A 21,463-nucleotide genomic window follows, 5' to 3' on the forward strand; every position below is an offset into this window, starting at 1 on the left:
TCCACCCAAACCCATGTCCATTGAGTCGGTGATGCCATCCAACCGTCTCATCCTCTGTCGTCCCCTTCTCCTCCTGCCCTCAATCTTTCCCAGCATCAGGGTCTTTTCAAATGAGTCAGCTCTTCACATCAGGTGGCCAAAGTATTGGAGTTTCAGCTTCAACATCAGTCCTTCCAATGAACACCCAGGACTGATCTCCTTTAGAATGGACTGGTTGGATCTCCTTGCAGTCCAAAGGACTCTCAAGAGTCTTCTCCAACACCATAGTTCAAAAACATCAATTCTTCTGTGCTCAGCTTTCTTTATAGTCCAACTCTCACATCCATACATGACCACTAGAAAAACCATAGCCTTGACTAGATGGACCTTTGTTATAAAGTAATGTCTTTGCTTTTTAATATGCTGTCTAGGTTGGTCGTAATTATAATAGCTAACATCTATTGAACACTTATTATATGCCAGGCATTTTCCTAACTACTTCACATACTACCTGCTTTTAACCTAACAACCCAGATGATATATACCTTTATTAGTATTTAACAGGTGAGAAAACAGGCATGAGACATTAAAGTTGATTTAATGGTATGGCATTACCCAAAGTCACACCAGTGGTTATTATATGGAGATAGAATTTGATCCCAGGTAGTTTCAAGACCACAGCCTTGTACCTCACTGTGTCATCACAAGGGGCAGCAGGAGCATCTACAGAGTAGAGAATGATGAAGAGAGAATTGGCAGGGACCCAGGAGGAGGTGTCCTGGATTAGAGGCTCAGGAGCCTTGATGGCCTGGGCTCTCATGCTTGCATTACCCTCCAGGAACACCCACGAGTCTAGAGCTGACTCTCTGATCAGCTCTATTTTGTTGAACAGTGTCTGGGAATGAGATAAAAACATTACCACTGCCTACCGCATTTCCCAAAATTTTCTTTGCCCAACAGCCAGCCTATAGGCTCAGAGCATTTCCTTCTTCTCCTCAGCCTCTTACGCAGTGTTACTGGCCTTCGAGTTGTTTCTAGAGATTTCTCATGTTAGCAACATGGAAATATGAAGACAATGGACATGGCCCCTCTTAGTCTAATGGACCTTAGTTCTTTCTATCACACCACATATGGCATAGCTTTGGTTTAGATTCCTTCACCAATCTTGGTCTCTGGTTTGAACATGATCCTGCTCATTGATTTCCCTTAAGATGAGGAACTCAGAATTGAACACAGGACTCCTAGACATAGCCTGGCTTCGCAGTGTATGTGACTTGTTCTCTTACCTACATCTAGACATTGGCACTGTTTGGGTGCACGCCTTCTGTCAGCTGGACAAGTGTGTGAGGGGAGTGCACATGAGCAGAGTGAGGGAAAGTAAGTGTCTGTGACCAACTCTCAGGCAGATTCCTGGAGCAGCTATTCAGAGGTGGCTAGTGAAAGGATAAAAATTGTCAATCAAATAGATCGTGCAACACCGGCTGCCCCTTTATCTTGTATGGATCTGAGGATTAACTAGTCAACTAGCCTACAAATATTTTTGAAAAATGTCTTGTTCCCTTAAAAATTCTGACAGACTTCTAGTGGGATTTATGATCTGTTTCTACACATAACACCTGTGCTGTGCTTAGTCACTCAGTCATGTCTAACTCTTTGCAACCACATGGACTATAGCCCACCAGGCTCCTTTGTCCATGTGGATTCTCCAGGCAAGGATACTGTAGTGGGTTGCCATGCCCTCCTCCAGGAGATCTTCCCAACCCAGGGATCGAATCCAGGTCTCCTACATTGCAGGCAGATTCTTTACCCGCTGAGCTACCAGGGAAGCCCCACATATGGCGCCTAGGACAAGTAAATATGGCAGGGGCTGATGTGTCAAGATGGGCAAGCAGAGCAGTTACCCAGGGCTCTGTGGCCATCATGGTCTATAGCCAGTACTATCTGCACGTCCTAGGAGAGCCCTCCTGGAGACGATCTCTGCTAGAATGTGTGCTAGAAGGTGGCTGAGGAAACATTCAGGCTTCAAGCAACACATCTAGTCATCTTTTACGAGACGAAAGAGAAAGTTGTAAATGAAGAGTTAATCCCCGAGGCCGAATCTAAAATGGAGAAAATCAACATCCACAGAAAATGGGAAGGACACATGTCAGTGTGTGGGCTTACACTCAGACATTTTTATCTGTAGAAAAAAAAATGCTTTCTTAGAAAATGACTCAGCAGGGGGAAGTCTTGTCTCTACCTCTGTCAGGATCTATACTTTTGGGTCCCTTCATCAATAGTCTCCATCCTTCATTGTCAAGTTTAACTGTGTGGCCTCAAGTCTCTGCCTTAGAGGACACGAGAAGCTAAAGACACTCTCCCTTGCCAGTCTCTTTGTTTTGTCTCCACAGATCTGCATTTCTCCTCTTTTCTGGAAGTCTCCGCTCCCTGTGTTGACCATCCCAATGGTCCTTTAGCGATGTCGTCCCTTTACGTTGGGGAGGTTGGCCTGAGGATGTGTCTGCTCAACCCAGCCTGGTCTAGAGTCTCAGTGGCCCCAGTCAAGTAGAGAAGAGTTCTTTCAGAGCAGACTCAACTAGTACTGTCAGAGGTCCCAAGCAAATGAAGGGCGGGGACTGCTGGGCGGGTGGGGGGTGGTGGTGGAATAAGGACAGCAGCAGGGAACCAGATACCATGCTGCTGAGAAGAAGAAAAAAAAAGACATTGGTTTAAGTCAGGAAACAAAAAAAGGGAACTGAGTGGCTGTGAAAGGGTGGGGTTTGCTCAGACTGTCCTTCCTCTCTGGACTGTAAGAATATGTCTCCAGGGCCAGTGTCTTCTGACATCGAGTCCCGACTTCCAAGTCCTGGCATCTCAATGCATCCGGGGAGCTGCCAGCATTAAAGTCAGAACTGAGGTGGGTCCGGGGCATGGCAAGGGCTGGACAGCAGCAGCAACTGCCTTTCCTAGGACCTTGAAGGTCAGAGAGAAAGCGTGGCTGGTGCCATGTAGTCTGAGGCAGGAGGAGGCAGATGGAGGGTGGGAGTGTCATCGCCCAAGGCCCTGGTAGTCCCTTCTGATAATCAGAAGAGGCTGGAAGGGTCCTTTCTGGGGAGGTCATAGTTGGGTGGAGACAAGAAGAAAAAAAAAGTGACATGAGGTGACCATCTGAACAGGTAGCAGATGTTGGAAAGAGGCAACTCTGCACAATTTGGCAGAAAAGTAAGCTTTCATGCCCGTGGCTAAATAAGCCAGGATAAAAATAAACTGTTTGGGTAATATTGCCAGAAGACCCCAAATGGATCCTTGTGTCAATGAGACCTTTGGAAAAAGAAATTTTTAAGAGGCAGATTGTCTTAAAAAAAAAATGGTCAAAACGCATATGCTTTTGAGCTCTGTAAGCTACGGAAAGGCTCAACCAGAGTGGAAAGCCTCTGGCTGCATTGGGCCAGTATTGCTGGGATCAGAGCTGCCTTGTTGGAAGGACTGTGCGTGCCAACCTCGTGGTAACAGTGGGTAAGAGATTGGGCCAGAAGTCAGCCTCAGCCTCGCGGCCTAGACAGTGTGGCCAACCCCTGAGGTCACGGGGAAGCTTTTTCCTATTACCATTGCCTGCCATGTGCACGGCTTTCTTTTTTTCTAGACTCCATCATTTGCTTCTCTCCTTTCCTCTCCTCTCCATCTGTCTCCCCCTTCTCCTCCTTTTCCTCCTTCTCCTTTCTCTACCTGTATCCCCTCTTCTTTATCCCCTCCTTAATTTTGTTCATTACCACCCCGGAACAGAGCCAATGCTTAATAAATTCGTGGGGAATCTCAGTGAATTCTTCTTGCCCCTTTCTTCCCCTGCTGTTTTCCCTTTGCCCTTTCGCCCTACTTGCCTAGTGCCTTCCCCATAGGACTGTCGTGAGCAGTGTGTTATCCTATGTAAAGTAGTTAAAATGGGGCCCAGCAATAGTCAGTGTGCCTATCTTAGTGTTTGCTATTATTTGTATTCTGCCTGAGACCTGTCAAGGTCCCCAAAAGGCCTGCCTAGAACAAATATGTGGCATCTCGAATAAAAAGGATTGCTGGCCCTGACCAAGACATCCTTGGGTGAGTGCGGGCCAAATGGAATTCCAGTCCAGTTTCCCGGTCACCCTGCTCTCCAAGCTCCACGTCTCTGTCTCATGTTGTCTGTTTCCGAAGGTAGGGCAGCAGCAAAGCCCAGAGGCAGGGCTCTGTACAGCTCAGGGGTTATCTTCTGTGCTGTTAGTTACATGCTGCTTCTGCTCCTTCCCTCATTTTGCATGCCAAGCCCCTGACCAAGAGTGCTACGGCCTCTTGGAGCCTCAATTATTTGATAAAAAATGTCACCTACCAAATAAGCCACAAGATGCAAATACCCTAAATAATCTAAAGCGTTCTACTGAAATGGAATCCCTTAGCGTTAACCCTATCTGGTCTATTTTGACCCCTTCAGACAACTTAAACTATCTACTTGCCTTCAAGTCCAAATTCCTGTGGCTTATGACTAGCGATGTGTTTGTTTAGAATCTTTTGTAAACTCCTCATGGTGAGAACTAGTGCAACTTTCCATCCACTTCTAGGGTCTGGGTGCAATTTAAAATTATCATCAGTATGATTTACTATTTCCATTTGAGCAAATTTCCTATAGAGAGTTTCCTTTCAGCGGACTAGACCCATACCAGGAAGTGACTTAGGTATAAGGGGAAGACATGGCTTTTGAAAACCAGTCTGAATGTTCTCCAAAGAGTCATCAGACGTTTGCTGCTTTTTGCCCGTGGATCCCATGCCGATATCCGATGGCTAGGACCTGGGAATAAGAGTGACATAGAATTTTCAGGAAGGCAGTGCTCAGTAAGAAGTTAGAGACAGACCTTGACCTAATTCACTCCAAAACTGCTGGGTTATGCAAATGAAGCCATCAGGGGGAGGGGGAGAGAGAAATGCTCTGAGGACCCTGAAACAAATGGGCCACGTGTGACTTTCGGTTTCTCTGGAGGTTCATGCGCACTGGCTGAGGGTGTTGGGAGAGCATTTGAAAAGCAAAAGCCTTAATCCCAGGCTTTCTACCTCCCTCTCTGTGAGCAATTACCACATGCCGTTAGGGTTAACATCAGTTAGCTGAACTTCCAGAAGAAGCTATTCTCGCTGCCTTACATCCCCAAAATGAAAATGAATTATAGTCTGTTAACTCCTTCCTACATATTTATCTGTAATAGAAACAGAATAAAAAGAAACTGATTAGAAGTGGAGCAGAAAAGAGACAAAAGTATGGAAAAACAGGTTCTCCAAAACTGCTATTTGGAGTGGAAATCAGTTACAGTGTTTCTGGAAACTATTTTGTCAATATCTTTCAAAACGCAAAAGGCACAAACTTTTTGACTCAGCATATGATGTTTATATAGAGATCCTAACAACATGGGAAAACATCTGAAATAATGTTAAACAAGAACTTTAGATATTTTGTGGACAACGTATGTTGGGTGAAGGAAGGATACTTAGGTAATAAGTATCTAAGTATAAGAATAAGAAAAATAAGCAAACTATAAATATTAGGTGCAATATGATCTCAAATATAGTCAGAAAAACACAGAGAAAAAGAATGGAAGGAAACATGCCAAAGATTAATGTGTCTGGATAATGAGCTTGTAACTGATGTTTCCTTTTTAATATCCCTGTACTTAAAACATTTTCTATAATGAACATGTTTTACTGGGATATTGAGGGAAAAAAATAATATATTTAAACCAGGGAAAACAAAAGCTAAATTGAGAAGGAAGGCCAAAGGGTCATACCAATCCAGAGTGAAAGACGGACATCCTAGCAGTCACTCTCAAGGCAAAGGAGCAATGCTGAAAATATCACCACCAACCTGTTGCTCGAGGTAAATTTGCAGATTGGTTTTCTGGCTCTCTTTTCATCACTTGGCCAGAATCTATTGTGTCTAGTGCAGGGCAGAAGAGTTGACAGAGACCCAGAAGTGTCCAAAACCATAGAAGAAAATTGTAAAATGTTAACAACATGAAATGCTGAAGAAGAACCAGAGTGCTGAGACCTTTTAGAAACGATTGTAGTAGATGAGAATTTCCCAGGTTAGCCAGCAGCCAGAAAACGATTTTGCTGGAAGTCTTCATCACAAATTTGGTCACCTGTAGCAATGACCCTGGAAACATCATCAAATAATTAGCTTTCACTGGGACCTGAACAGACCTTCTTGAGGACTTAACAAGAGTAATTATGGCTCCTTGTTGCTATGGGTATGATATTTTAATGACAACTTCTCTTCTGGTTCCGAGATGGGGAAATTCTCAATCAAAATCTCAATCAAAACCTGAGAGATGCTTCTTGGACCTGAGAAGAGATTTTTAGTAGGCCTATCAGTTATACTCTACTCTAAGTAGAGTAGAGTATAACTGATAATTATAGTAGAGTAGAGACCACTGATAATTCTACCAGATTTCATAGAAAACGCTCAGGAAGATTGAACCAAAAGAACAAGGGATTACATGAAGTGCATAGTCCAACACACAAGCTAGACTGGGTTTGCCAATTTGACTTCGTAACTGAGAATTCATTCTGAGAGTGGAAAACTATGACCACAGGTACAAGAATGTTCATGGTAGCATTCTTTATAATTGAAAACAAATAACCTAAGTATCCATCAATAGGAGAATGGATCAATGTGATATATTCATTACATAGAATACTTGATACATATCAAAATGAATTAAAATGTATGAACTAGAACTAGGTAAAAAAAATCATAAAATGTTACATTGAGAAAAAAATCATAAAAATGTTTCATTGAGAAAAAAAGCAAGTTGCTAGTATGTAACACATAAATTCAAATGTGAAAGTGTAAACCAATGCTAAGTATCTCTTTTGGATACTACTTAGTATTACCTGTTATGTAGTAATTCCTACTATTACCTATTACATATTAATAGTAATATTAGTAATAGTAATAGTAATATTAGCTACTATTACCTATCACACAGTAATAATATAAAAACATGCCTAGGAATGCTAAATGCTAAATTCCAGATATTAGTAGCCTGTAGGGAGGGAGGGGACTAAAACTGTGGAAGAGCACACAAGGGAGTTTTGACTGTATGGATAGTATTATAGTTCTTAAAAAAAACCCAGAAACAAAGTGGCACAATGTTAGGATTCTGTTAAGCTAACGGTGAGCACATGAGTATAATGTTATTCTCTTTTCTTTCTGCCTATTTGCAATATTTCATAATATGAAAGAAAGTACATTCAAACAAAGTTTTATATGCACAGTAAGCAATAACAACCCTAGAACGAAGAGTTGGTGTTCCATCTAAACTCTATGCTTTTATCCCTTTAACAATGAAAAATCCTGAAGGAAAAAACAGCTGGTGAATCTAAAAATCTACCAGTAAACAAGATCTCCTTAGAGAGGATTTAAAGGAAAACGTAAGAAAACGCTGAACTGAGAAGAGTCCTCATGTGGGAAAAAGTACTGTCGTCACTTAAATAGGACAGACCATCCTTTCATGTGTAGAGGAATATTGCAGAGGAAAGTACCCTTGGATCCTGAATTCTTTCTTACTTATCCCCACACTTACCACCATTTCCTCCTTTGTCTAATGTTCTTAGAAGATGGAAAGGGTTCTGTCCCCACTGCTCTTTGATGATAGCCATGGGCAGTGACAGAGTGCTGAGGTGAATGACATCACACTTCACTAAAGGCAAAAAACAAAATTCCCTCTGGGAGGCAATGAGGTACAACAGAAACAGCAAGGGTGTGGAGTCACTAATAGATGTAGGCAAGTCACGTAACCTCCCTGAATCTTGCTTTCCTGTTTGTCATAAGGAGTAAATGAAAGAATGTGTGTAAAATGTCTGATGATGGACTGCACTAAGAGAAGCAGGAGTTTCCTCCCATTCCCCTGGGGAGAAAAGGGAATGGCTAGAATCTTGCTGGGCAATTAACTAATGCTTTAAAAGAGAAATAAGCACAAAATGCAGCTTATTGGATATTTCTGTCTTACTAGTTATTTGAACTATGACTGACTGTTTCTAACTAGCGTCTCCTAAGACCTTTCCTAATCATAGTCAGGCAGAGCCATTTTCTGATTTTTGCTTTGATGTTGTCCCTAATAATGAGCAAAGATAGGAATCAAAGGTGGTTTACTTTACCAATTCTGCAAGTGCTATTTATATTAATTTCTTGGCATAGGGCAGTCTGTAAAATGGCTGAACTCTTACTACTAAGCATTCTCTTTTTGAATTCTACTGCTCCATAGGGCGGAGAAGGCAATGGCACCCCACTACAGTACTCTCGCCTGGAAAATCCCATGGACAGAGGAGCCTGGAAGGCTGTAGTCCATGGGGTCGCTGAGGGTCGGACACAACTGAGCGACTTCACTTTCACTTTTCACTGTCATGCATTGGAGAAGGAAATGGCAACCCACTCCAGTGTTCTTGCCTGGAGAATCCCAGGGAAGGAGGAGCCTGGTGGGCTGCCGTCTATGGGGTCGCACAGAGTAGGACACGACTGAAGTGACTTAGCAGCAGCAGCAGCTCCATTGGGAGACTAGAGGCTGCATAACATGGCCATGTGAAAATCCTGCATCTGTAGATTAATAAAGAGAACATCACAACACTGTAACTTTATGTTTTAGATGAAGAGCCATGTGTGTGTATTCTTTTTTCTCCTCTTTCTTTTCCTATGTGAAGTGTGTGTGTGTGTGTGTGTGTGTGTGTGTGTGTGTGTGTAACGTTCATGTCACTTCCGTTTCCACCCCACCCCCACCACTTGAGTGAGGTGCAGGGTCAGCCCTTACTGTGCATCTTTTGTGGTCAGTTGACTCTGTGGGCTGCTGAAATTGTTAGAAAAAAATTAGGACTTTCCATAATAAGTACCCAAAGAAACTGCAACTATCCTCTAAAGCAAAGTGTCCATTACACACCAACCTTCAGGAAGATATAAAAGTAGATGCCTCTCCTTTCACCATTAATGGACCAGTGGTGACTAAGGAAGAGCTACCACATCATCAGACCATGTGTGTCTTGAATGGATCACAAGGAATAGGGGGAAGCAATCAAAGAGGGAGCAATCGGGCTGTAGAAATCCCAGCAGTCCTCCAGCTCAGTGATCTACAGGTAGAGGCCATTTCACCCCATGCTCAGAGGGGCGATGGCTAGTGAGAGGCTTACTTCCTCATACTTAGACCAGCTCTAAACCCTACCCCAACACAGATACTTGAAAGAGAGGAAGGCTTCCTCTTGTACAAACTGGATTTGTTCTGAAAAACAAAAAGAACAGAGGCAGCTTCCAGAAGGACCCGTCTTATGGGAAATAAGAGGAGAGGCCAAGGCTGAAGCAGATGCTGGGTCCAAGCGGGGAGTGTATTCACCAAGAGCTTGCAACAAACCTAAAGGTAAAACGATGGGTGTGCTTTACTCAGCTAAAAGAGGCACAGCTGGACGTGGTTTGTTCAGATGATCCAATTTACTGGTCATGTTACTTGATTTCTTTAGGGTATTACTTTCTTTTTTCTGAGTTGAATCTTTGGTGGTGAATAGGTACTTAATTGGGATTCACCATGGGAACAAACAAGCTATTACTACAGGATCTCGATGAGTTGGCAGTACCTGAGAGCCGACCATTATTAGTTGGTTATCACTACTTCTGAGTAAATGAAAAATCTTAATGTTACAAGAAATCTCTTTGGGGACTGAGCTGGATCTGAATGCTACAACTCTTATCAGTTTGTCAGTCCTGTGAGAGATGATTTAAACCCGGGAATCAGGGAAGAGAGCTGTGTGGCAAGGTGTAGGGAAAAGTGTACTCCTTGGCCCGATTTTCTCAAAAAATCATTCATAAAAAGTTGAAAAAAATCTATCACCAGAGAACAGTGGCATCCAGACGATGAACAAGTAGCAAAGTGATCATTCTGAACATCCTTGATGTTCCTGTAACCTATTTTTGTCTCCTCAGTACAATAATAGAACTGTTTACACCACAAGAAAGAGCAAAATAATGGTGTGGATAGCCTCAGACTTTGATACAAACCATTCCCTTGCTTTCCTGGTGTGAGAAGTAACTTATGCTTGTCAAATAGGAAAAAACTACTGACTTTATTCTGCCACCAAAAGCATAAGGAATTTAGTTAAAACAAAACAAAATCTATCCCCTTCAGGAAAAGAACTTGCTTCCAACAAAACTGGATGGGGAAAGGGATGATCATTTGGTGATTTTTTTTCAGAATTTTTTAATGCTCTGTTTTTGTGTCAGTATTTATGTCTTCATTTTATCTTTCTAATGAAAGTTGTGGATTAGTACTACAAGATAGTTCATTTAAGTGAATAACTGTGTGTTTTGTTTGAATTAAAAAAAATAAAACCAAGGGTGACTTTGTGTAACTTTCTTTGCCTTTGTATATTTCAGTTACCCAAATTGAATCTTTCTGAATTATTGTTAAGTTTGGAGAGACTAAACAAGTTACTTTTCATAAATGATCAAAGATGGCATCTCTAAGAGTTGATGATCCTATCCAAAAGAATGAATCTAAGCAAAAAGGAAGGGAAAAGCAAAAACCAAGCAAAACAACTGCCTCTCAAAAATTGTTTTTCAATTTTAGAACAAAGCTCAGCCAGAGCTACAAAGGATGGGCAAAATCGGTTGAGTGGCAGTTAGTATATGTCCACAACTGCAGGTGCAGCCTCCATATCCTTATTAGACCCCTTGGTTACAGACCCCAGTGGGACAAGGTATGAAAAATTATACTCACTGTCTAGGAAACTGGGAACTGAAAGTCCAATATCTGCCTCAGTGGAGTTCTGGCACCTGCTTTATACCTTCTGGGGATATTAGGGCCAACAGCTGCACCAAGACTTTTTATTGTTCACAGATTCTGCACATTCAGTAAAAGGGTGGCTAGGGTAGAGTTGCTTCTAGACATTACCAAGCACATGGTACATGTCGTTGATATCCAGAACACTCCATTGACTTATGCAAGAACCCAGTTCATATGAACTCATAATGTAGAACCAATCACCCCAATCCAGTGTGCATCCATTATACCTGAAAACTGGCAGAAAGGACAGTTATGGAAGGAGGACATCAAGGTAAGAAGATCATTCTTTGTTAGCTTTGAACATTTCTATTCTATTTGAAAGTAGGTGGCTAGGCTGAGGGGGAACCAGGAGGGATGAGGAGGATCAATGTGCTGGGTCTTCAAGAACTTTCATTATCAATAGCACCCAGTGAGCTCCAGAAAGAAGCGATGGCTGCAGTGATATTGGAGAGCATCTTTCTGAAGCGATCCCAGCAGAAAAAGAAAACATCACCTTTAAATTTCAAGAAGCGCCTCTTTCTCTTAACCGTGCAAAAACTTTCCTACTATGAGTATGACTTTGACCGCGGGGTAAGTTTCTCTGCTGTGAAACCTGAGTTTTAAGGACTTGGCCTTAAATCTGCCTTGGTGAGGATGTAGATCTTTTTTGGTTGGAGTTGGGGGTGGAGCAGGATGGAAGGGACCTAAGTACACTTCAAACTCAGCAAAGTATTTCCTAACCCAGAACTGGGAAGTCATGCTGGAACAAAAATTCAAAGGTGCTAAGAAGCTATCAGGGAAATCTCACCATGGATTTTCAAAGTTGGTGAGCACTCATTAAATGATTGTTGAGAATGAAATCCAAGAGTTGGAAATTTTTTCCTTATTTTTTTATGTTAAAATTTAAAAAAAAGCACACAAAGTCAATGCATTTGCTCTCCATCTGGTAGTCAAAAAAGATCAGGTTAATAGATCTGGAAGTTGTTTGGGTTTGGTTTGTCTGTTCATTTTTTCAAAATGACAGGTCCTGATATAGAGTGTGGGTGTCACCTCACTATGTTGAATGATGAAATAGCAAAATCTAATCATCTGGTTGCTTAATCGCTCTTAACCTTTCTCCATTTCTTCCTCATTCTCTTTCTCAGAAAAGAGGCAGTAAGAAGGGTTCAATAGATGTTGAGAAGATCACCTGCGTTGAAACAGTGGTTCCTGAGAAAAATCCTCCCCCTGAAAGACAGATTCCGGTGAGAAGAGACCATTGTTAGAACCAGCCACAGGGGGTGGGGTGGAGTTCAGAAACTTGGAACACTTCAATTCTCTGTAAATAAACTGGTGATGTTGTGCAGTGTGGGACACATAAAGGTCCCTTATACCACTATGCTCTTCACTCCGCCACATATTGGTTATGCTGAGTCTCAACATCTTTTTCCCCAGATGCAGAACAACTCACTTAACTGGAAAACTTGTAACACCAATTTTCAGATGATATCCCATCAAGTGCTCAAGCTGATCAGAGATGATTGGTTTTACTCCCTCAGTCACCGGGATCAGATTTACAGACTTGAATTAGTCTGCAAGCCAGAACCCTAGGGCTCTGAGTCTTGAGATTCTCACTGCTTCGTCTCTCATTTCTCTGAGGACATAAAATCTACTGATTTCCTGATTTTTTTAAATGTCATTTTTTTCTGATGACAAGAGTAAATGCATGTTTATTACAGAGACTCTGCAAAATACAAAGAAAGCACATAAAGAAGATAAAATTATGCGTAATCTCATTAGTCAGCTAAAACAACTGTTAACATGCTCATGTACAGACTTATTGATGTTTTTCTCCATTAACAACACATACACTCACACTAATATATATGTTATATATTTAAAACACAGAATCATACTAAACACCTTGCTTTGCCACTTACATTTTCAATTTAACAATATATGAAACATTTTCCCCAGGACAATAGGTAATCTTTAATAATATGATTTTAATGATTATATAGTGTTCCCTATCGTGGATATATTCTAATTTGTTCAGCTAGTCTCCAATTACTAGACATTTAAATTGTTTCCAATTATTTTATATCAGAAATCATGTTGAGGGGAACATTCTTACATACATCTTTATGTATCTTTGTTATTCTTTATAGTGACTTCCTAGGAGTAATATTTTGTTCTTTTCTTAATTAAATGTGTACACTTTGGTTATTTTTATAGTTTTATTCTATTTTGTAGAAGTCGAATTTGAATATTATATATTCCCGCAAGCTGAATATGAGAGTATCTATTCCTCTACATTCTTTTCAACACCAGATAATTTAAATATTTGCTAATTTGAAAGCCAAAAATGATTTAATTTTTAAATATTTAATTGCTGACTTATTTTGTCACTTTTTTGCTACTCAATTATACATCCACAGTTCATTTATACTTTTTCCATTTGTGAATTGCCTGTTGATTTTTTTGGCTCTTTTTTCTATTGAAATATTTACCTTATTCCCAGTACTTTTTAAGAGATCTAGATATATTAACTTTATAATATATGTTGAAAATATTTTTCCAGTTTTTCATTTATCTTTGAATTTTTTTTTTAAACCATACTGGGTTTTAAAATCTTTGTCATCAAATTAGCTCATCTTCCTCTCAATGGTTCTAACTTTTAGCATTATATCAGAAAGGCCTTGCCTCTTACAAAATTATATGAATATTCACTTTTTTCTGTTAGTCATAGTTTCATTTCTTTCATAAGCTCTTGAATGCATCGAGAATTTACTCTGGTGTATGGTGTAAAATAGCTACCTTAACTACTCTCCTACCTCTGCCAATATTAGTGGTTAAATGTTTGTCCCAGCATCATTTATTGAGTAACCTCCCTTTCCTCAATAATTTGAGATTTTTTTGAATGAGGGTGTGCTGGATCCTATGGCTATGTGTCCCCACTGGAATATAGGAAGCCATCACTAAGGATTAGCATTGTCCATGCAGAATAGTCTTGTGGAACCACTGCAAGAGACTCCCAGTACCTAAGGAAATCCAGAAAAGAGTAATGCATCAACCAATAACTATGATTTTTTCTGTCATTGCAGAGAAGGGGAGAAGAGGGCAGTGAAACTGGGCAGATCTCAAATATTGAAAGGTTCCCTTACCCCTTCCAGGTGAGGTATTTTCTCTCATCAGCTCACAAGGGGACCTGTAATGTAATCATCAGGGATGGCACAGGCTGAGGGTGTTTGCTTTTCTATTTTCCAGTCAAACATAGTTTCTTTTACTCTTTACACCTCAAAGAGAATCCATAATGGCACTAATTCTATTATGGTGTGTCTTGTCTATGAGAACTGCATTGAGAAAGATGCTGTTTGTTGAGTGAGCATTTCACTTCCTTCTGGTTCTGCCTCTCTATCTAATGGTGGTCATGTGGGTTGAAAAGACAGAAAAGGGGAGGGAAGGAGTAGTATTAGGAAGTTCAGTGTGGGGAAGCCTAATTAGATTTACATATAAACTTAAATTCTATTCAAGTCTGGGATAACTGAAGAGCCACATAGACATCTGTTTGACAGATGCAATGTAAGCCATCAGAGAGAGCAAGAGCTTCAGATTCAATCAATCTCTGATTTGGTTTGCTTATGTCCTTAAAACTCTGTAGGCTACATACCGTGAATAAAGCAGTCTCTGCAACAGTGAAAGCCAGAAAAGGAAGTGGAAAGTCTCAGGGGAGGGGGCTTTCTGTCATGGATTTATGAGCACAACAAGACTAACAAGCAAAAAGAAAAAATATAAAAGGATCTTGTTCATGTCCCTGACTACAACAAAGTTTACAAAACCTGTAAAGGGAGAGGTGTTTTAGACACAGTTTTTACTACCATTGTTTTTCACTAAGTTGATGTTGTGACTGGCCTGGTGGATAATGGTAAATAGCAGGTAATTCACATTTGACTTTAGAATCTACTGCGAAACCATGTTTTATATGTTTTGTACATCTCCATAACACAGCACAAAGTCTTATACATGTGTAGTGTTCAAAAACTACTGATTTGATGATGATGCTTAATATATACTTCACTCTTTTTGAAGTAGGTCTGTAGTTCCAAACTGAGGTTATTTTGGCTAACATTGGCTAGGGGGTGCCACTAGGCATTGGGGGGAAAATTAGCCATGAGTTAAAATTTTGCTCATATTGATGAAGTTTATAATTCATATGTACTAATCAAGATTTGTTACATAAATCATTACTTCAATTATCTTCTATACAAAGTTTAATAAGATCATAAAATATCCTTCCTTGGATAAACACAAAGATTATGAACTAATTTTACACACAAATTGAAACACAATTTAGGAGGACCTAGGAGAATTCACAAAGCTAAGAGTTCCTTAATCCTACATCCTTGGGAATGAGTTGTTCAGGAATTCCTTGCATGACGCCAGCCCCACTGCTCACTGAAGATCCTGCCTTTTTGTATTCCACTGTCGTTATACAAGGGCTTCCCTGGTGGCTCAGAGGGTAAAGCGTCTGCCTGCAATGTGGGAGACCCAGGTTCGATCCCTGGGTTGGGAAGATCCCCTGGAGAAGGAAACAGCAACCCACTGTTGTAGCTTGAGATTAGTTGCTTCAAGGTCTTTCTTTTTTTCCCGGCTCCTAACTGCTGAAGTCTGTGTGTCCATTGCCCCAGGTTGTATATGATGAAGGGCCTCTCTATGTCTTCTCCCCAACCGAAGACCTGAGGAAGCGTTGGATTCACCAGCTCAAAAATGGTGAGAATTACTTGGAAAATAAGCTAGTTTCCAAAGGAAGGATGGGAGGGAGGAAGGAAAGAGAGAAATTGAGAGGGAGGAAGAAAAAGATAGAGAAAGAAAGAAGGAAAGAAAATGGGGACAGGGAGGAAAGGAGAGAGGGAGAAGGAGAAAAGAAAAAAGAATGGATGCAAGAAGGGAGGTGAAAAAAGAAAGGGGGGAAGGGAAGGAGGGAGAGAATGAGAAAGGAGAAGGGGGGCAAGAAATATTTCATTTTCTTCAATATTAGTGATACAATTGACAATAATATTCCTTCATATTTGATGAAAGATCAGGTGCTAGCCTAAGAGTTTCAACTCAGTTCTACCACTGTCTCTTTAATGCAATTTTGTAATTATAGGCTCCTCCATTTCCCTACTTATAAAAAGGTCCCATTCTTTACACCAATTTACAATGGTGGTGTGGTATGGCACTCAATAGTTATTTCAATATTTTGAATCATAGATATGAAATATCTGGTTCCCCCAAAATTAATATATGATTACGAGAGTGCTTAGGGTCAGACCCTGGTTCCAAGTCTTCTACCACTGATAAGCTGGGTGATCTCTGGTAAGTAGGCCAATAAGCTCCTTTGAGGTTCAAGTTCTTTTTCTGAAAGAGAAAGATGATGATAATAATAATGATGATGATAATGATATATTAATAATGATGTCCATGGTACCTATCTCTGGGAGGTAATGTATGTGAAAGCACACAGCAACTGTAAAGCAATGTACAAGAAAGCACTGTACATCTTTTCATTGTTGGTAGATATTTTCCAAAGAGCTATTTTCTGTTCCTTGCTTTGTGAGGACCTCAATTAAACATAGTTCAGTTTTTCACATAGACCATATAGTATGCTCAGATAAACTCGACTGTAAATGCTTACAGCACAGGATGCATGCACACATATTTGTGTGTATATATAGCCACATGTCAAGTGACTGAGAGATTAACTGCTTGAGTTGACATCAGGAAAGGCTGCCTAGAGAAACAGGAAGGATGGCAGACTGATAACAGCATGGTTGGGTTATTGCATGACAGCCCTTTGTCTTAATAAACATGTAGATTCTGATATTTGGTGGTTGACTACACCAGCTTTGTTCAGTCCCTTGAATGCAAGTCTGATTGGCCAATACAAAAATCATCAGATCTTTCAAGCCAAAAGAGGAGAAAGAAACAGAGGGGTCATTTTACTTAGTTCTTTTTGTGTGCCAGACACTAAGCTAGATATCTTGTAATCATTATCCCATTTAATTCTCACAGCAACCTTGGGCTAAAAACAACTAACACCTAATGAGCATTAACTCTGTACCAGGCTCTATGCCAAGTGCTTCAAACATACTAGCACATTTAATCCTGCTGATAAGCTTATTTAGTATGTATTATACCCCTAATTGCAGATGAGGGAACTGAAGCTCTAAGAGGTTAAATAAGTTGCTCAAGGGAGCCTGGGTTCTTACTACATCCCTAAGTCTGTTTGAGCTAAAGCCTAAACTCATTGCAGAGTTTTGTGCTGCCTGGTTCTCAAGCCCAGAAATTGCACCTGGAGTTGGCTGCAAGATATTTTAAGAGTAAAGCCATGTGGACATTACAAATAGGAAATCTCTTGTACCACATAGTTCAGTTCCTGGCATGTTTTGAAGAGGTCATCTTTAGTCTTGAGGGTACAAAATGAGCAAAGACTTCAGTAATGCTTATTATGATCCAAGATCTTAAGTCCTTGATGTACGTTAACTGATTTCTTCTTCCTATCAGCTACATGAGGCAGTTAATTTCACCATCCCCATTTCAGAGGAAAAAAAAAAGAGGTATAAGAGGTTAAGTAACTGGCCCAAAGGCACTCAGTTAGTAAGTGGCATGGTCAGGCTTTGAACTCAAGCTCCAAAGTCTGTGCTCTGAACCAAGATGCCACCTACAAGGCAGAGAAATATATGCAGAGGCTCAGCTGGAGTTCCAGAGGGCATATATATTTTTACTTCTTTGGTTCTCTCCATAGTACCTTATACATTGCCTTGCACACAGAAGGCAACCAACGAATAGATGTGTTAAGTGATTTTTCTGCAGAGCAATCACCACCAACTTGGGATCCACACTGATGGACAGCTAGGATATAGTTTGGAAATAGGGGAAGGTGGGACATACTAGATGAGTGAGAACCAAAAGGAAAAAAATGTGGTATGTATAAGTTAGTAATTCCTTTAACACTTCAAACACCAATTTCAAAACTAGTTGTAGGTTAGCTCAAAAATATATAGAGTGCCCACTATATTCAATATGAGTAATGACTGAGGATAAGACTATTCAACATGTAAATTTGTTTTATTGACTCTGATATTAACCTCACTATGTTGATTATGCCCTACTATTAAAGTTTCATAGGTAAGTAAAATTCCAAGAGTAAAAACAAAACCAAAACAAACAGAAACCACTACTACTTCAGTTGGTTCTTTGGTTCAATTTTGCTTCCTCTTCCCTTGTGTTTTACTGAAAGCATTTTTTTTTCATTTACTCCAGAATCTACTTGGGCTAACCAGCCCCAAAGTAGCTGCCTTGCAACAAACACCACAGTTGTTGGGAGATTTAGATGTAGATCCTAAAGATCTCAAAACAGCCCCAGATTCTGGCAATGCCAATAATGAGATACTCCGGAAGCTGTAAAACCCCACTCTGGTGATGTTATCCCACTCTGGAGTGAAATGCACCAATTGCAAATCACTAACATGAGAAGGGGACCTCATGGTATACAGGCTACCTCTGTAGCAGTATTGGCTGTGAAGAGGCACGAGGGAGCCTTCTGAGGTGCTGGATCTGAGTGGTGGTTAAATGGTTTTACACAAATGTGGCTAGCTGGATACCTCAGATTGCATGTTTTATTATATATTAGCTATATCTCACTTTATATATTGATATGTAAGCTATACCTCAAGGGCTTCCCTGCTGGCTCAGATGGTTAAAAAAAAAAAAAAAGCTGCCTGCAGTGCAGGAGACCTGGGTTCTACCTCTGGGTGGGGAAGATCCCCTGGAGAAGGAAATGGCAACCCACTCCAGTATCTTGCCTGGAAAATCCCATGGACAGAGAAGCCTGGCAGACTACAAGCAGTTGCAAACAGTTGGACATGACTGAGCGACTAACACATTCACATTCATACCTCAATTTAAAAAGTAGGATGTCAGGTATCTCATATTGAACTGCCATCTCTTTTCAGTGGTACTTTTCATGCAAAACTTGTATCCTTGAGCCCTGAGCTCTCTCCTTCCATTTCCTTGAACATGGCAGTGGGCACTTCAGTATTACAGCACCACAGACACTTGTCTTCATTTGGTCAAGCTCAATAGAGCCTATCCTAACTGTAGCTTCAAAAATGAGCAAAAGACCTGACCTCACCAAAATGAATGAGTGGCATTTGTGAAACTCCAATGATGTATATGGAGGGTAATCAATCACTCACGCCCCAAACAGAATTTGAGCCATTATCCTGACAAAAATGGATATGAGAGATCAGTCCATGATATGCTTGGAATGTGCATCAACCATTACTGCTTCCTGGCCCCATGCACTGGTGAAGTAAGCAGTTTTCTCCTGGTTCTTCCACTTGGATGCTGTCATAATCAGCTTGAGATACCACAACAAAATATCAAAGATCAAGTGATTTAAACAACAAACATTTATTTCTCACAGTTTTGGAAGCTGGGGAATCCAAAACCAAGGTGTTGGCCAGTTTGGTTGCTGGTGAGAACTTTCTACCTAGCTTGCTGACTGGTCACTTTTCTCACTGGTTCTCATATGGCAGAGAAAAAGAATCTATCTCCAGTCTCTTCTTATAAGGGCACTAATCTCATCTTGGTGGCTCAGACGGTAAAGCCTCTGCCTGCAATGCGGGAGACCCGGGTTCGATCCCCAGGTCCAGAAGATCCTCTGGAGAAGGAAATGGCAACCCACTCCAGTATTCTTGCCTGGAAAATCCCATGGATGGAGCCTGGTAAGCTACAGTCCATGGGGTCGCAAAGAGTTGGACACGACTGAATGACTTCACTTCTTCACTTCACTTCAATCTCATCTTGAGGTTCCACTCTCATGACCTGAGTACCTTCCTAAGGCCGCATCTCCTAATATCACATGGGGGGCATCATATGAATTTAGGGGGACACAAACATTCAGTTTGTAACAGACACTGCCTTTGCAATTCTAAGTAGTTGGAAATACCAGGTCTGCATTAACCAACAAAAGATAAGTGTCATCTTCAAGGGATCTCTTAATTATTTGGAAATGTAGGGTGGGTTCTTAATGACTGTGCTGGAGGTAGTGAGTTAAGAAGTCCTATAGCCTCTCATTAGCATACTAGGATAGCTTAATTTATCAGAGCAGCTAGTTGTTGATTAAGAGTTTTGAAATGTCTACTGGTGCTGAAGCCTGCACAGCAAGGTTCTTCAAATCCCTCAGTGATGGGCGTGGCACGAGGGAGGGGTGGGGCAGGCAGAGGGTAGGAACAATCAGTTCTAGCTAGGAAGAGTATCTGAAACACTGTTCAGAATTGCTAGAGTTCAGTTCAGTTCAGTCGCTCAGTCCTGTCCAACTCTTTGCGACCCCATGGACTGCAGCACGCCCAGCCTCCCTGTCCATCACCAGCTCCTGAAGTTTACTCAAACTTATGCCCATTGAGTCAGTGATGCCATCCAACAATCTCATCCTCTGTCATCCCCTCCCCCTCCTGCCTTCAGTCTTTCCCAGAATCAGGGTCCTTTCAAATGAGTCACCTCTTCACATCAAGTGGCCAAAGTATTGGAGTTTCAGCTTCAACATCAGTCTTTCCAATGAACACCCAGGACTGATCTCTTTTAGGATGGACTATTTGGATCTCCTTGCAGTCCAAGGGACTCTCAAGAGTCTTCTCCAACACCACAGTTCAAAAGCATCAATTCTTTGACCCTCAGCTTTCTTTAAAGTGCAACTCTCACATCCATACATGACCACTGGAAAAACCATAGCCTTGACTGGACAGACATTTGTTGGCAAAGTAATGTCTTTGCCTTTTAATATGCTCTCTAGGTTGGTCATAGCTTTTCTTCCAAGGAGCAAGTGTCTTTTAATTTATGACTGCAGTCACAATCTGCAGTGATTTTGGATCCCAGAAAAATAAAGTCTGACACTGTTTCCACTGTTTCCCCATCTATTTGCCATGAAGTGATGTAACCAGATGCCATGATCTTAGTTTTCTGAATGTTGAGCTTTAAGCCAACTTTTTCACTCTCCTCTTTCACTTTCATCAAGAGGCTTTTTAGCTCCTCTTCACTTTCTGCCATAAGGGTGGTGTCATCTGCATATCTGAGGTTGTTGATATTTCTCCTAGCAATCTTGATTCCAGCTTGTGCTTCATTCAGCCTGGCATTTCACATGATGTACTCTGCATATAAGTTAAATAAGCATGGTGACAATATACAGCCTTGACGTACTCCTTTTCCTATTTGGAACCGGTCTGTTGTTCCATGTCCAGTTCTAACTGTTGCTTCCTGACCTGAATTCAGATTTCTCAAGAAGAAGGTCAGGTGGTCTGGTATTCCCATCTCTTTCAGAATTTTACACAGTTTATTGTGATCCACACAGTCAAAGACTTTGGCATAGTCAATAAAGCAGAAATAGATGTTTTCCTGGAACTCTCTTGCTTTTTCGATCATCCAGTGGATGTTGGCAATTTGATCTCTTGTTCCTCTGCCTTTTCTAAAACCAGCTTGGACATCTGGAAGTTCATGGTTCATGTATTGTTGAAGCCTGGATTGGAGAAGTTTGAGCATTACTTTACTAGTGTGTGAGATGAGTGCAATTGTGTGGTACTTTGAGCATTCTTTGGCATTGCCCTTCTTTGGGATTGGAGTGAAAACTGACCTTTTCCAGTCCTGTGGCCACTGCTGAGTTTTCCAAATTT

General features: G+C 41.0%; 1 protein-coding gene across 3 annotated transcripts in view; it reads left to right on the forward strand.

The window, feature by feature from the left end:
- The first annotated feature begins 2,714 nt into the window (after positions 1 to 2,714).
- BTK (Bruton tyrosine kinase) overlaps positions 2,715 to 21,463 on the forward strand; it is a 32,508-nt gene continuing 13,759 nt past the window's right edge. The window contains exons 1-5 of one of the 3 annotated variants that reach the window (XM_040264952.1): positions 2,715 to 2,875; positions 11,197 to 11,363; positions 11,918 to 12,016; positions 13,856 to 13,924; positions 15,440 to 15,521. In XM_040264952.1, the coding sequence (XP_040120886.1) occupies positions 11,223 to 11,363; positions 11,918 to 12,016; positions 13,856 to 13,924; positions 15,440 to 15,521 (391 nt within the window). In that variant the 5' untranslated portion in view covers positions 2,715 to 2,875; positions 11,197 to 11,222. Of the gene's footprint in view, positions 2,876 to 9,200; positions 9,375 to 10,816; positions 11,364 to 11,917; positions 12,017 to 13,855; positions 13,925 to 15,439; positions 15,522 to 21,463 lie in introns of those variants that run through there. The other 2 variants (XM_040264953.1, XM_040264951.1) reach the window with 2 other exon arrangements.

The sequence above is a fragment of the Oryx dammah genome, unplaced genomic scaffold (genome assembly GCF_014754425.2).
Source record: "Oryx dammah isolate SB20612 unplaced genomic scaffold, SCBI_Odam_1.1 HiC_scaffold_23, whole genome shotgun sequence".
In the NCBI taxonomy this organism is placed as follows: domain Eukaryota; kingdom Metazoa; phylum Chordata; class Mammalia; order Artiodactyla; family Bovidae; genus Oryx; species Oryx dammah.